Source organism: Balaenoptera physalus (assembly GCF_965194825.1).
Source record: "Balaenoptera physalus genome assembly, chromosome: 19".
In the NCBI taxonomy this organism is placed as follows: domain Eukaryota; kingdom Metazoa; phylum Chordata; class Mammalia; order Artiodactyla; family Balaenopteridae; genus Balaenoptera; species Balaenoptera physalus.
In genome coordinates, this window is record NC_138900.1 from 14,319,060 (window position 1) to 14,332,101 (window position 13,042).

At 47.1% G+C, this 13,042-nt stretch overlaps 1 protein-coding gene across 1 annotated transcript; it reads right to left on the reverse strand.

Moving 5' to 3' along the window:
- Positions 1-59: 59 nt before the first annotated feature.
- PSMD8 (proteasome 26S subunit, non-ATPase 8) lies at positions 60-5,786 on the reverse strand. Its single transcript, XM_082439400.1, has 7 exons — positions 5,409-5,786; positions 4,313-4,385; positions 4,080-4,182; positions 2,729-2,894; positions 1,649-1,749; positions 1,012-1,123; positions 60-295 (listed from the first exon to the last, which is right to left on the reverse strand). Exons 1-7 carry the CDS (start codon positions 5,769-5,771, stop codon positions 158-160), a joined length of 1,056 nt encoding a protein of 351 aa, XP_082295526.1. The 5' UTR covers positions 5,772-5,786; the 3' UTR covers positions 60-157.
- Positions 5,787-13,042: the final 7,256 nt, after the last annotated feature.

Genomic DNA, 13,042 nt, shown 5'->3' on the forward strand with positions numbered 1-13,042 from the left:
CAAGTTCTTCAGAGATAAGAACTTACGTCCCTACCATTCCACTCGGGGAGACAAGGGCCTAAGAGAGAAAATGTCAATCCACCTTTATTGGGGGAAACCCTGCACTGCAACTGCCTTAAATAATGCAAGCTCTGCTCCACCCCAGTGCCTGGTGGGCTCAGACGATCATCTCCAGCTGCCGGGCATACTCGATGACCTGTTTGGCCAGCTCCGTGGAGGGGATGGTGGTATCTTCCGGCTTCTGCTGCTGGCTGGCAAAGCTGTAGTAGTTGTTGAGGCCCAGGACCCACCCTCGCTGCAAGAAGGGAGAGATGAGATGGGTCGGTGATCACACAGGCACCCTCCCCTTACCCATGTGGGCCCTGGCTCGCTTTTCTCACCAACCCTACTCTACCCTGCACAACCCTAGGCAAGTAACTTCACCTCTCTGTGCCTCAGTTTCTCCACGTTTGAGATGGGGACCCTAATCACACACTTTTCTGGGTCTGCTGTGAGGATTCAGTGAATCAAAAGTGCTGAGAATAGTGTCTGGACCAGAGTAAACGATCACTAAGTATCAGCTGTCACAATCGCTCAAGTTCAATTTCACCTCTTCCAGTCTGATCTTGACCCTCCTCAGTCACCAGGGCTATTGCACCCCATGCATCAGCATCTCCAGGGGCACTGCTCCCACACAAATACCCCAGACCAAATGAAGCAAAGTCTTGTGGGGAAAAGCTGTAACCTCCAAGGAATTCTGATAAGCCCAGCAACCAACATATGCTAAGCCTCCACCTGCACCTGGTGCCAGGTGCTGGGCTAAGCTCATCCCACATATTAAACTCTAGCCCCTTTCTACACGTAGGGAAACTGAAGTTCGGAGAAGTTCGGCAACTTGCCTGAGGTCACACAACTGGATTTAAACCTGGGCAGTCTTGCTCCAGTGTCCCTCCAGGCCACCCCACCCTGCTGTTAGTGAGTGCACCCCTTGGCTCGCTGGTCCCGTGGTCCCTTGCCCTCCACCCCAGCCACCTTCTTGGCGTAGTCTGTCATCTTTTTGGGTGTGTTGAAGAAGAGGATCCGGGTGGCCTCAGTGAAGAGGATTTTTTCATAGGCCTTCTCGATGCACCCAGCAATCTCATCCCTGGGGGAAGATGAGATTCTCATTACTGAGCACAGACAACTCTCCAGGCCCTGTCCTCTCAGGCCGGACCCTTCAGTTCAGCACTGATGGCTGGAATGTGTTACCTGCCCTGTTCAACCAATCAAGGCTCAGGGGAGAGTAGCTTGACTAGAGTTGCAAAGCTAGGGCCACAGTAGGGTCCACACTCAGATCTCTGGGCCTCCTGGGCCCACACTCTGAGATGAAGCCATATGACTCGTGGAGCACTTCCATGAGAAGCAGCAGGGTCTCTGTCTGCTGAGTGCTGTCTGGGTGCCAAGTCCATACTCAGGGTCTGATGTCCACAGGCACACACATACACAGCCCATAGTGAGATGAGGGCTCTTACCCCCATCTCACGACCAGTTCCAGTTCACAGAAAAGGAGACCTGATGTGCCCAGCTTCCCCAGATCACAAGTGGCCAGAATGGGACTTAAACACGGAGCTGTCTCACTCCAGAGTCCAGGCTCTTTCTAAACTCCACACGACCCTGGCCCCCCACACACCTGATAGTGTCAAGCAAGATGTCGATGAAGAAGGTATAGCTCTCAGCAGGGATGTTGCCTTTGGCCAGGAACACCTTGTTGTAGCTGCCCTCCATCAGGTACTGTAGAGGACAGGGGTGAGGAAGAAGAGAGGGTGAGGAAGAGGCAGCACAGGGGCCTACCTGCTGAGGCCTCACCATACTCCCAGTGCCTCCATAATCTACACTCTACTAGAACACTCTCTGCCATACAGTCACCCATTCCCCATGCAGACTGGGTCCTACTCTTCCCGGAAGCCCTCCCTGGTTTTCACACACACACACACACACAAACACACACACTCTCCAAGCCTGCCCTTGGTTAGTATCTAATTATCTATTTTCCAGGAGGGAGACAGAGCTGGAGGCACCCCAAGCTCATTCCTCCACATCTTTGCCCAAGCTGTGCTGCCCCTGCCATAAATGCCCTCTCTCCCATCCTCTCCCCACAGCGAAATCCTCCCATGAAACCTCAGCTCTAAGAACTACTTCTTAACCTTAGGTACTACAGCTCTTCCTTGACTCTGCTCACCTTGTTCCAGAAACCGTCCTCTTTGCTGCCCCTCAAACACACCAGGCATGTTTCTGCCTTGGGACCCTTGGACTGGCTGTTCCCTCTACCTGGACCATTTTCCCCCCAGATGACCACGTGGTTGGGTTCTTCACCCCTTTCAAGTCCTTCTCAAGTTTCATCTTTTCAGCAAGGCATTCCCTGACCACCCTGCCCCTGCCCCTCCACCCTCCTTCCTGCTTTATTTTTCTCCACAGCATTTCACATCTGACAGACCATATACAGGTTATTTAATCTTTTTGTTTATTGTCCACTTCCTCACCTGAATGTCATCCTCACAAAATCAGAGATTCTAACTGTTTTGTTCACTGTAGAGTCTGAAAACCAACCACAGTGCCTGGTACAGGGCTGGGGCTCAACAGCTGTTGGACAAATGAGTCCATAGGCTGAAAGATGGGTGAACCCTCTCATTTGGGAGGAAGCCCTCCCGAATGTCTGTCCCTGTACCACTCCCTTTAGCCAGGCCCTCCCCTCCCCCTTCCTCAGCCTCACTTGCTCGAGGGACACCGGATGCTTGATGTATACATTGGTCTGGATGTCCTTGGCAGGCAGACGCTCCAACTCTGTGTGGAACTCAGCCACCCGGTTCTGGGACAGCAGGAAGAGGAGGTTGAGGCCCAAGAGCTGGTGCATGTAGGCTGACTCCGGGAGCTGCTCCCTGTGGACCAGGGTGGGACACCAAGGTAAGGAGGGCTTAGGTACCGACCAAGCGCCCCACTCCAGGCTTCAGGGAACCTGACGACTGCCTGATGCTCTCTCCTTGGAGGGGTATCGAGTCCTGGGTTTTCAGATGAAACTGAGGCCCAAAGAGACATGAAAAAGTCACAATCATATGGGCCCTAGAAAGTGACCTCACACCAGTAAAGTGACTTAGCCTCAGTTTCCCCAACTGTAAAATGGGTATCACCACAGTACCCATCTGACAGAGGTGGGTTAAATAAATAAGAGTTAAGTTATTAAATGATTTAATCCAGGTAGTGATTCGAACAGTATCTGGCCCAAATAAATACTATATAAGTGTTAACTATGATTATGATATTAAGAATCATCACCTTCACTTTTTGGGGGAAACTGAGGATTAGGGAAGTAAAGTCATTTGCCCAAGACCATATAATCAGGAAGTGGCAAAATTAGTTTCAAACTCGGGTTTGTCTGGTTTCTGATGTCAAATTCTTAATCATTAGTCCATGCAAGCCCCATTCAGTTATGAAGCCATTCAGTTTCATATTCAACACACAGCCAGTGACTCCCTGCTCTGGGCCCGGCTCCATGCTAGGCAGTGCTGGGACACAGCAGTGACTAAGACCCTTCGCTTATAGAAGACTCACAGTCCAGTGGGAGAGACAGGGCTGGGATGGGGGAGACGCAGACAGACGGGTCAGGGCTGATACAGCATTGGAGGCCACAGCAAAGAGCTTGGTCTGAAACCTGAGGGCTATGGGGAGCCAGGACAGGTTCTAAGCATATGATAAACATGGTCAAATTTTAGTGTCACAAAGAACCTACTGGCTGCCATGGAGGGATGAATCTGAGGGGACAAGGCTGGGGCCAAGGCAGGTAAAAGGGGATAGTGGCTACATTGGGGAGTGGAAATTTAGAGAGGGAATGTGAAGGCGGAGACAGACTGGAGCGCAACAGAGACTGGATGGTATAATCCCAGACTCAGGACCTCCAGGCCAACCCCTAACCCTGAGGCTTCTGGCGACACAGCTAGGCAAAGGGGTAATTCCCAAGTGAAGGAAGATGTCTCAAGTGGCTAGAGCAACAAGGATAAAAAGCCATCATGTAACACCCCCGCACACACACACACGCAAACCAAATTAGGGACAGGGCCCATCCTCACTTGTAATCGAAGTAATAGCATTTGAGCTGGGCCATGTACCGCTCGAAGGAGGGGATGTCCTTGCGTAGGATACTCCACTGGGCCCCGATCTCCAAGATGTCACCTGTAGGTAACAGGGGAAGCTCTCAGGAGGTGACTGTTCTCCGACCCTGACCACCACTGCTGCCATTCCTGCCATGACCACAGCCCATAACCACCACCACCACCACCCCCCCAACCCCAGTGACACTCACGGGCCAGAATGAGCTGCTGTTTGGTCAGTTTGGTCCCTGTGGTTGGCAGGAAGTTGAGCTCCAACAGAACCAGCTGACGAGGAGGGCAGGGGAAGGAAGGAAAGAAGATGGGACTTCAAGTACAGGTTACTTACCTTCTTCTAGGTCTTGGTTTTCCCTCCTAAAAAATGGAGCTAATCATCATCCCTGACTCATAAGGTTGTTATGAGTATTAAAAGAGTCAGTCCTCATAAAGCCCTCAGATCAGGGCCTGGGCACATGATGAGGGCTCATTTAAGATGACCTTATATTACAAGTATTAATAGATCCACTGGGGAAACAGGAAGGCCACTCCATGCCTGACCCAATGGAATCAAGGGGTGGGGAGACACTAGCACCTTCAATTCTTTGGCAATCTTTTCCCATACTTTGGTGGGCTGGGCCCAGCTACCCCCCTCCATCTACACCAGGGAGGAAAGGGTGCTAACCTCTTCCCATAGTCCAGCCCACACACCATCCCTTATCAGATACACCCCCGTCAGCAACTTGGTCCAGCCCACTGTATTTGTACTCTCTCCCAAACACACTTGGCCTGAAGCAACCCGAGCCCCATTCTGGTCCTCTACTATAAGAATATTTTTCCTAAGTTCAGTCTTGCCCTCACAACTTGGCTGGGCCCCTCTCCCCACAGACGCATCCCTAAGCCCCAGATTTCTCAGATCCTAACTTGACCTGGTCCTAACCAGGAACTCCATCATCTCAGCCTCCTTCTTCCATCACCCTGTCCAGTCCTCATTCCCCACTTGGTGTCGTCCAGAACCCTCCATCAGAAAAACTCTGACAGCCCCGTCCTGCCACTTCAGCCAGCTAGGTCTCCAAGCACCAAAATTTTAACTTCTCACTCGTCTGTGCCAGAAACACTCTTTCCGTCACCCCCCACCGTGGGGCCGCACTTGGTCCATTCCAGACCCCTCTCACGTCTTCATTCCTCCAAGCCCGCACTTTGGCTGTTCCGAATCCTTCACCCTATTGGATCGCCCAGCCCGTCCTAGTCGTGTCGGCGCTGCGGCCTCCCCCTGGGTCTGGACCCCTCGAAGCACCCCCGGCCGATCCCTACCTTGAGACGGCCGAGCTCTTCCCCGCACTTGCTAAGATTGGGGCTTTTACGGTTCCATTCGCCCTTGAGTTGCTCGTACATGCCGGCCGCGGCCTGCAGGACTGCGCCCGAGGCCGCCGCAGGCCCCGAGCTCGAGGCTCCCGCCACCCCGTTCACCGCCGCGGCCGCCATCTTCCGTGATGCGGCAAACCGCCCGCCCGATTTACGGCAGCGACGCCTACATCGCCTCGCCCGGCGGAAGTGGGGCCGAGAGGTGGAGCCCAAAGCCGGGGGCGGGGCTGCGACTGTCTGCCTCCGCCTGCCGGGGTTAGCGTTCAGTCGCTCTCGGGGAGGTGCCCTCGGAGCCCGGCTTTTAAGGAACATGTTAGTCGGAGCTCCGCCTCTGCTGTCACTCAAGATGGCGACCGGAAATCGCCACCTGCCCTAACTGAAAATGGCAGCGGTCGCAACGCCTCCCCGCCTCCCGTAGCCAATATGGCCGCCCTAGCTTCAGCGTGGGCTTTCGAGATACTACGTTTCTGTCTTGGAGATTACACCTGCGTGGCAGCTTTTCTAAACCAAGAGGTGGCGGTGGTGGAGCCATTTGGATAGCTGTGTTATTCTTCCCATGTTACAGACAGGCTTTGAGAGGCTGGGTAAACCTCCAAGAGACTAACGGCTGAGATTTGACCCTAGGTCTTTCTCTAGTCTCTCAGTGCGTGCGTCCTTCCACACTTTCTCCGAGCTTGTACGAATACGCACAAACTTTACAAAAATCATCCAGTCTTGATGACTTTAAATGCCACCATATATGCGGAGGATTCCCAATTTTTTTTATCCCTACCCCCGATTCTTCCATTTATATCACACCCGCCTATTTAACATCTCCACTTTTTCTCAATTCTCTTGTCTCCATCATTTAGAATGTCAACTCCATGAGAGAAGGGATATTTATCGGTTTTCTTTACTGCTGTATTCCCAGCACGAGGTAGACAGTCAATGAATATTTGTTGAATGAGTGAATGAGTGGGTGTGTAAACAAGTTGTGTCTTCCCCACCCCCACCCCCCAAGCTGCACCGGTGGCTTGCGGGGATCTTAATTCCCCCACCAGGGATTGAACCCTGGGGCCATAGCAGTGAACGCCCGGAGTCCTAACCAGTGGACTGCCAGGGAATTCCGAAGTTGTGTCTTTAAAAAAAGTTTTTAAAGAAAAACTGCATCGTACTATACATATTTTCTAAAAAACACAGTGCTTTTTAGCAATACACTAAAGACATCTCTGGAGATCAGTGGGCATATTTCTGACACTTTAACAAAAACGGCTGCATAATATCCCACAGCGTGAATATACAATTCATGTAATGGTTCCCATATTAATGTTTGTGTTATTTTTGTTTACTTGTTTGCCACTTCTAACAATGCTGCAGTAAAGATCCTTAAAGTGAGGGGAGGGGGAATTGGAGGAAGGTGGTCAAAAGGTACAAATTTCCAGTTATAGGATAAATAATTGGGATGTAATGTACAACTTGATGACTAGAGCTAACCCTGCTGTATGATATATAGGGAAGTTGATAGGAGAGTACATCTTATGAGTTCTCATCACAAGGAGAAATTGTTTGCCTTTTTTCTTTCTTTTTATTGTATCTATATGAGAGATGGACTTAAGCTGGACCTATTGTGGTAATCGCTTCACATTACATGCAAATCAAACCATCATGCTGTATGCCTTAAACTTACAGTGATGTATGTTAATTATTTCTCAGTAAAACTGGGTTTGGATTTCTGTACTAATGAGGTTGAGCATCCTTTCCTGTGTTTATTGAACATTCGGATTTCCTCTTCTCTGAAATTTTCTGTGGGGTTATTGCATTTTTCTATAAATTTTTAGGTACTTGTGCGTATTGGAGATAAAACGTTTTATCATATATGTTACAACTATTTTCTTTGGTCTAGTGTTTATTTTCTGAATATATATACATATATACATTTATAATTTATTTATTCATCTTTTGCCATGCAAAATTTTAATTTTTACATAGTCAAATTTATGTAACTTTCCCTTTCCCTTTTGCTTAGGAAATTCTCCCCATGCCAAAGTAAAACAAATAGTCTCCAAAACTTTTTGGTAAAGTATTTGTGTTTTTCCACATGTAATTTTTATTATTAATCTTGAATTAATTTTTGCATATGGTGTGAAGTAGTGATCTAAATTTGATTTCATCCTCACAGTCAGTTTTTTCAGAAACATTTATTAAACTATCACTTTCTCACCAAAGTGAAAAACATTTGTATCATATTAAATCTCTTCAATAATCAGACATATTTTAAGTCATCTACTGTATTCTACTGGTCTATATTTATTCTTGGTAAATACCATACTGTTTTTTTTAATATTTATTTTTTTTAATTTTTATTTTTGGCTGCATTGGGTCTTAGTTGCCACATGCGGACTCCAGAGCGCGTTGGCTCTGTAGTTGTGGCACGCAGTCTCTCTAGTTGTGGTCCACGTGCTCAGTAGTTGCAGCGTGTGGGCTTAGTTGCCCCACAGCATGCGAGATCTTAGTTACCCGATCAGGGATCGAACCTGCATCCCCTGCAGTGGAAGGCGGATTTTTAACCACTGGACCACCAGGGAAGTCCCCATACTGTTTTTAAATATTTATTCTTGGTAAATACTGTACTGTTTTTTATATACATTTTATATACATATTCATATATATATTTTACGTTGAGGTGAAATTGAAATAAAATTAATCATTTTAAAGTGAACAATTCAGTGGCATTTATTACATTTACACTGTTGTGCAAATACCACCTCTATCTACCTCCAAAACATTTTCATCATCACAGAAGGAAACCCATTCCCCTTAAGCTGTTGCCTTCCATTCCTTCCTTTTTCCTTGCCCCTAGTAACCACCAATCTGCATTCTGTCTCTGTGCATTTACCTATTCTGGGTATTTCATATAAATGGTATCATAAAATATGTGACCTTAGACGTCTGGCTCCTTTCACTTAGCATATTGGTTTTGAGGTTCATAGATGTTACAGAGTATTTCAGTACTTCACGCCTTTTTATGGCTGAATACTATTGTATTATTGTATGGATATACATTTATTTATTCATCCACTGATGGACAGTTGGGCTGTTTTCACCTTTTGGCTTTGTGAATACTGCTGATATCAACATGCATGTACATGTACTTGTTGGAGAATATGTTTTCAATTCTTCTGGATAATATACCCTGGAGTGGAACTGCTGAATGATACAGTAATTCTATGTTTAACCTTTTGAGGAATGACCAAACTGTTTTCCATGACATCTGAACAGTTTTACATTCCCACCAGCAATATACAAGGGTTCCAATTTCTCCACATCCTTGCCAACACTTGTATTTGTTGCTGTTTTTTAATTATTATAGCTATCCTAATGTATGTGAAGTGATATCTCACTGTGGTTTTGACTTGCATTTCCCTGATAACTAATGATGTTAAACAATCTTTTCATGTGCTTACTGGCTATTTTACATATCTATTTTGGAGAAATGTCTGTTCAAGTCCTTTGCCATTTTAAATTGAGTTGCCTGTGGTTTTTTGTTGTTGAGTTATAGGAGTTCTTCATTTTCTATATACTAGTCTTTATCAGATATATGATTTACAAATATTTTCTCCCACTCAATGGGTTGGCTTTTCATTCTCTTGATGATATCCCTTGATTCACAAAAGTTTTTAATTTTGATGAGGTTCAATTTATCTGTTTTTTCTTTTGTTGCCTGTACTTTTGGTGTCATAGTTAAGAAATCACTGACAGATCAAAGGTCAAGATTTTCCCCTACGTTTTATAGTTTTAACTTTTTTTTTTTTTTTGGCCAACCTGCGTGGCTTGTGGGATCTTAGTTCCCTGACAGGGATCGAACCTGGGCCCATGGCAGTGAAAGTGCTGAGTCTTAACCACTGGACCACCAGGGAATTCCCAGTATAGTTTTCACCCTTAAATTTAGGAATCTGATCTGGTTTTGGTTAATTTTTGTACACGGTATAAAGTAAGGGTCCAACTTTTTCTTTTGCATGTGGACATCCAGTTTTCCCAGTACCATTTGTTGTTAAGAGTGTCCCTTCTCCTTGGATGGTCTTGGCACCTGGTCAAAAATCAGTTGACTATATATGTGAGGGTTTATTCTGAGCTCTCTATTCTATTACATTGGTCTGTATGTCTGTCTTTATGCCAGTAAGACACTGTTTTGATTACTGCAGCTTTGCAGTTTTGAAATTAGGAAGTATGGGTCCTCCAAATTTGTTCTTCTGTTTCAAGATAGTGTTGGCTATTTGGAGTTCCATATGAGTTTTAGGATATGTATGCAAAATTGCCATTGGGATTTTGATAGAGATTGCACTGAATCTGTATTTCACTTTGGGTCGTGTTATGGGCTAAATGGTGTTCCCCTAAAATGTATATGTTGAAGCCCGAACCCCCAGTACCTCAGAACAGGACTGTATTTGGAGATAGGGCCTTTAAAAAGGTGATTACTTTCTCTTTCTTTCTTTCTTTCTGCCGCTCCCCATGCGTGGCATGTGGGATCTTAGTTCCCCAACCAGGGATCAAACCTGCGACCCCTGCAGTGGAAGCGTGGAGTCAACCACTGGACCTCCAGGGAAGTCCCCAAATGTGGTTACTTTAAAATGAGGCTCAGTGGGCCCTAATCCAATCTGAAAGGAGTCTTTATAAAAGGAGCACTTTGGACACACAAAGAGACACCAGTGATGTGACCACACAGAGGAAAGACCGTGGGGACACCGCAAGAGGGCAGCCATCAGCAAGCCAAGAAGAGAGGCCTCAGGGCTTCCCTGGTGGCGCAGTGGTTGAGAATCCGCCTGCCAATGCAGGGGACACGGGTTCGAGCCCTGGTCTGGGAAGATCTCACATGCCGCGAAGCAACTAGGCCCGTGAGCCACAACTACTGAGCCTGCGCGACTGGAGCCTGTGCTCCGCAACAAGAGAGGCCGCGATAGTGAGAGGCCCGCGCACCGCGATGAAGAGTGGCCCCCGCTTGCCGCAACTAGAGAAAGCCCTCGCACAGAAACAAAGACCCAACACAGCCAAAAATAAATAAATAAATTAATTAATTAAAAAAAAGAAGAGAGGCCTCAGAAACCAAACCTGCTGACACTGTGATCTTGAATTTCTGGCCAGAATTGTGAGAAAATAAATTTCTGTTGTTTAAGCTACCCAGTCTGTGATATTTCCTTATGGCAGCCCTAGCAAACTAATTCAGATAGTATTGTCGACAATATTAATTCATGAACATGGGATGTTTTTCCATTTATTTAAGTCTTCTTTAATTTTTTTCAGCAATGTTTTGTAGCTTTCAGTATACAAGTCTTTTTCCTCCTTGCGTAAATCTATTTTTTAAATAGTTATTTATTTATTTGGCTGCGCCGGGTCTTAGTTGTGGCATGCGGGATCTTTAGTTGCAGCATGCGGGATCTAACTCCCTGACCAGGGATCAAACCCGGGTCCCCTGCATTGGGAGCACAGAGTCTTAACCGCTGGACCACCAGGGAAGTCCCTATAAATTTATTCTTAAAACTTTTATTCTTTTTGTTGTTGCTGTTGTAAATAGGATTTTTTTTAAGTTTCCTTTTCAGATTATTCATTGCGGGTGTATAGAAATGCGACCGATTTTTGTGTGTTGACTTTGTGTACTGCAACTTTGCTGAACGCATTTATTAGCTCTAGTTTTTCATATGTGTGGACTCTACCTATAAAATTTTAATGAAAATGGCTTTGGCATTTAACTACCACATGCCATATGCCATCTGTCTTTGTTTTTCTTGTTTATTTATTTATTTATTTATTTTGGCTGCATTGGGTCTTCGTTGCTGCGCGTGGGCTTTCTCTAGTTGCGGTGAGCGGGGGCTACTCTTTGAAACCTAACTCCCAATGTAATGGTATCAGGAGGCGATTAGCCTGTGAGGGCAGAACCCTCATATCTGAGATTAATGTCCTTATAAAAGAGACCTCAGTGACTTTCCTCATCCCATCATGTGAGGACACAGTAAAAAGATGGTCATCTATGAACCAGGAAGCAGGTTCTCACCAGACACCGAATCTGCCAGCGCCTTGATCTTGGACTTCGCAGCCTCCAGAACTCTGAGAAATTTCTGTTGTTTGTAAGCCACCCAGTCTATGGTCTTCCGTTACAGCAGCCTGAATGGACTTAGGTCAGAACAGGATGTTATCTCATCACATTCTCCTTAATCGCATCAATGCAGTGAATTTTGTTGATAGATGTATCTGTACCACTGACTGTTGTGCGTATTGCTTGGCCATCGCTGACCTCCCTCCTGAGCCCCAGACCTGGGGCTCCCACAGCCTCCTGGACAGGCTCCTCTAGAAGTCTGTCAGACCTCCCACACCAACCATGACCCCAAATGGCGTTAGTGTCTCCCCCAAACCTGTTCCTTCTCCCCAGTCCTCATCTCAGGGACAGCCTCTTTGTCCCCCAGTCCCCAGGGCAGAGACCTGGGCCTCTTCCTAAACGCCCCCCTTGCTCCCACTCCTGCCATGGCCTGTCAGCTTCACAGCCTGTTCACTAGGCCTCCTAAGCATCCCTCCCGCCTGTCCCTTCTTCTCCTTCCCACACCAGGCTTTGGTCCAGCACCATCCCCTCCTGCCCAGGTCCCTAGCTTACTGCCTCGAGTCCTGAGCCATCCTCCACAGGGCAGCCAGAGCATCTTTCTACATCTGACCATGTCCTTCAGCTTCTCAGCTTGAATGCTCTTCTGATAATTCCTAAGCTCTATAATGTGACCTCAGTGGCCTTGCCTGCTCTGGAGCTATGCTGCCTCATCACGGACAAGCTGGTCCAACTGTCTGCCCTCGTGTCCCCTCAGTGGGTGTGTCCCGTGGGCCTCTACTTCTACAGTGAAGGAGTGGAGGGGGTGATCAGAGGACCTGCATAGTCCCTTCACCCAAGACCTCTGGGGAGGGGCTGGAGTTGAGCCTATTGGGTGGACAGGGAGTGGAGTACAAAGGCACATTTGCTTTTCGCCTTTCGGTCTGTCCTTTTCCCCTTCTTGACACACATGTTCCTTACAAGAGCTGCCCTTCCCCACACATAAGCAAGAGAATAGGGGGGGATTGACAACCCTCAGCTCCAGGGGTGGGCTCTGAAGGGCTTAACCCAATCAAGGTCCCATCTGTCTGGCAGAGTTAGTGGTAAAGTAGTGAGCTTATGACCCAACCCCACCCAATCAGAGTGACTGACAGGACTTTTGCCTGGGAATGTTAGACTTCAGCCCCTTTTTTCTCTGGACAGTAAGACATGTGGATGTGCAGCCTCAGACGGTGAAGTGGGCTGGCCTGAGGTCAGAGACCACCCTCAGAGAAGGGCAGAGCAGGGAAAGGTAGAGAAATGGAGCCAGAATCCTATGGACATTGAGGATTTCTGGATCACACTGTACCTGAAGCCTATGTTAACAAAGTCCATAAATTACCATTTCCATATGGACCACTGAGTGAAATTTTTGCTACTTGCAACCAAAACAAAAATCCTAACCTCTCCAGAGCCCCCTCCTTAAGACAGACACTAGATACGTGTTGCCATTCAAAATATTTAACAACTAGTATTAAACCTGGGCAGTGAACAATCAGAA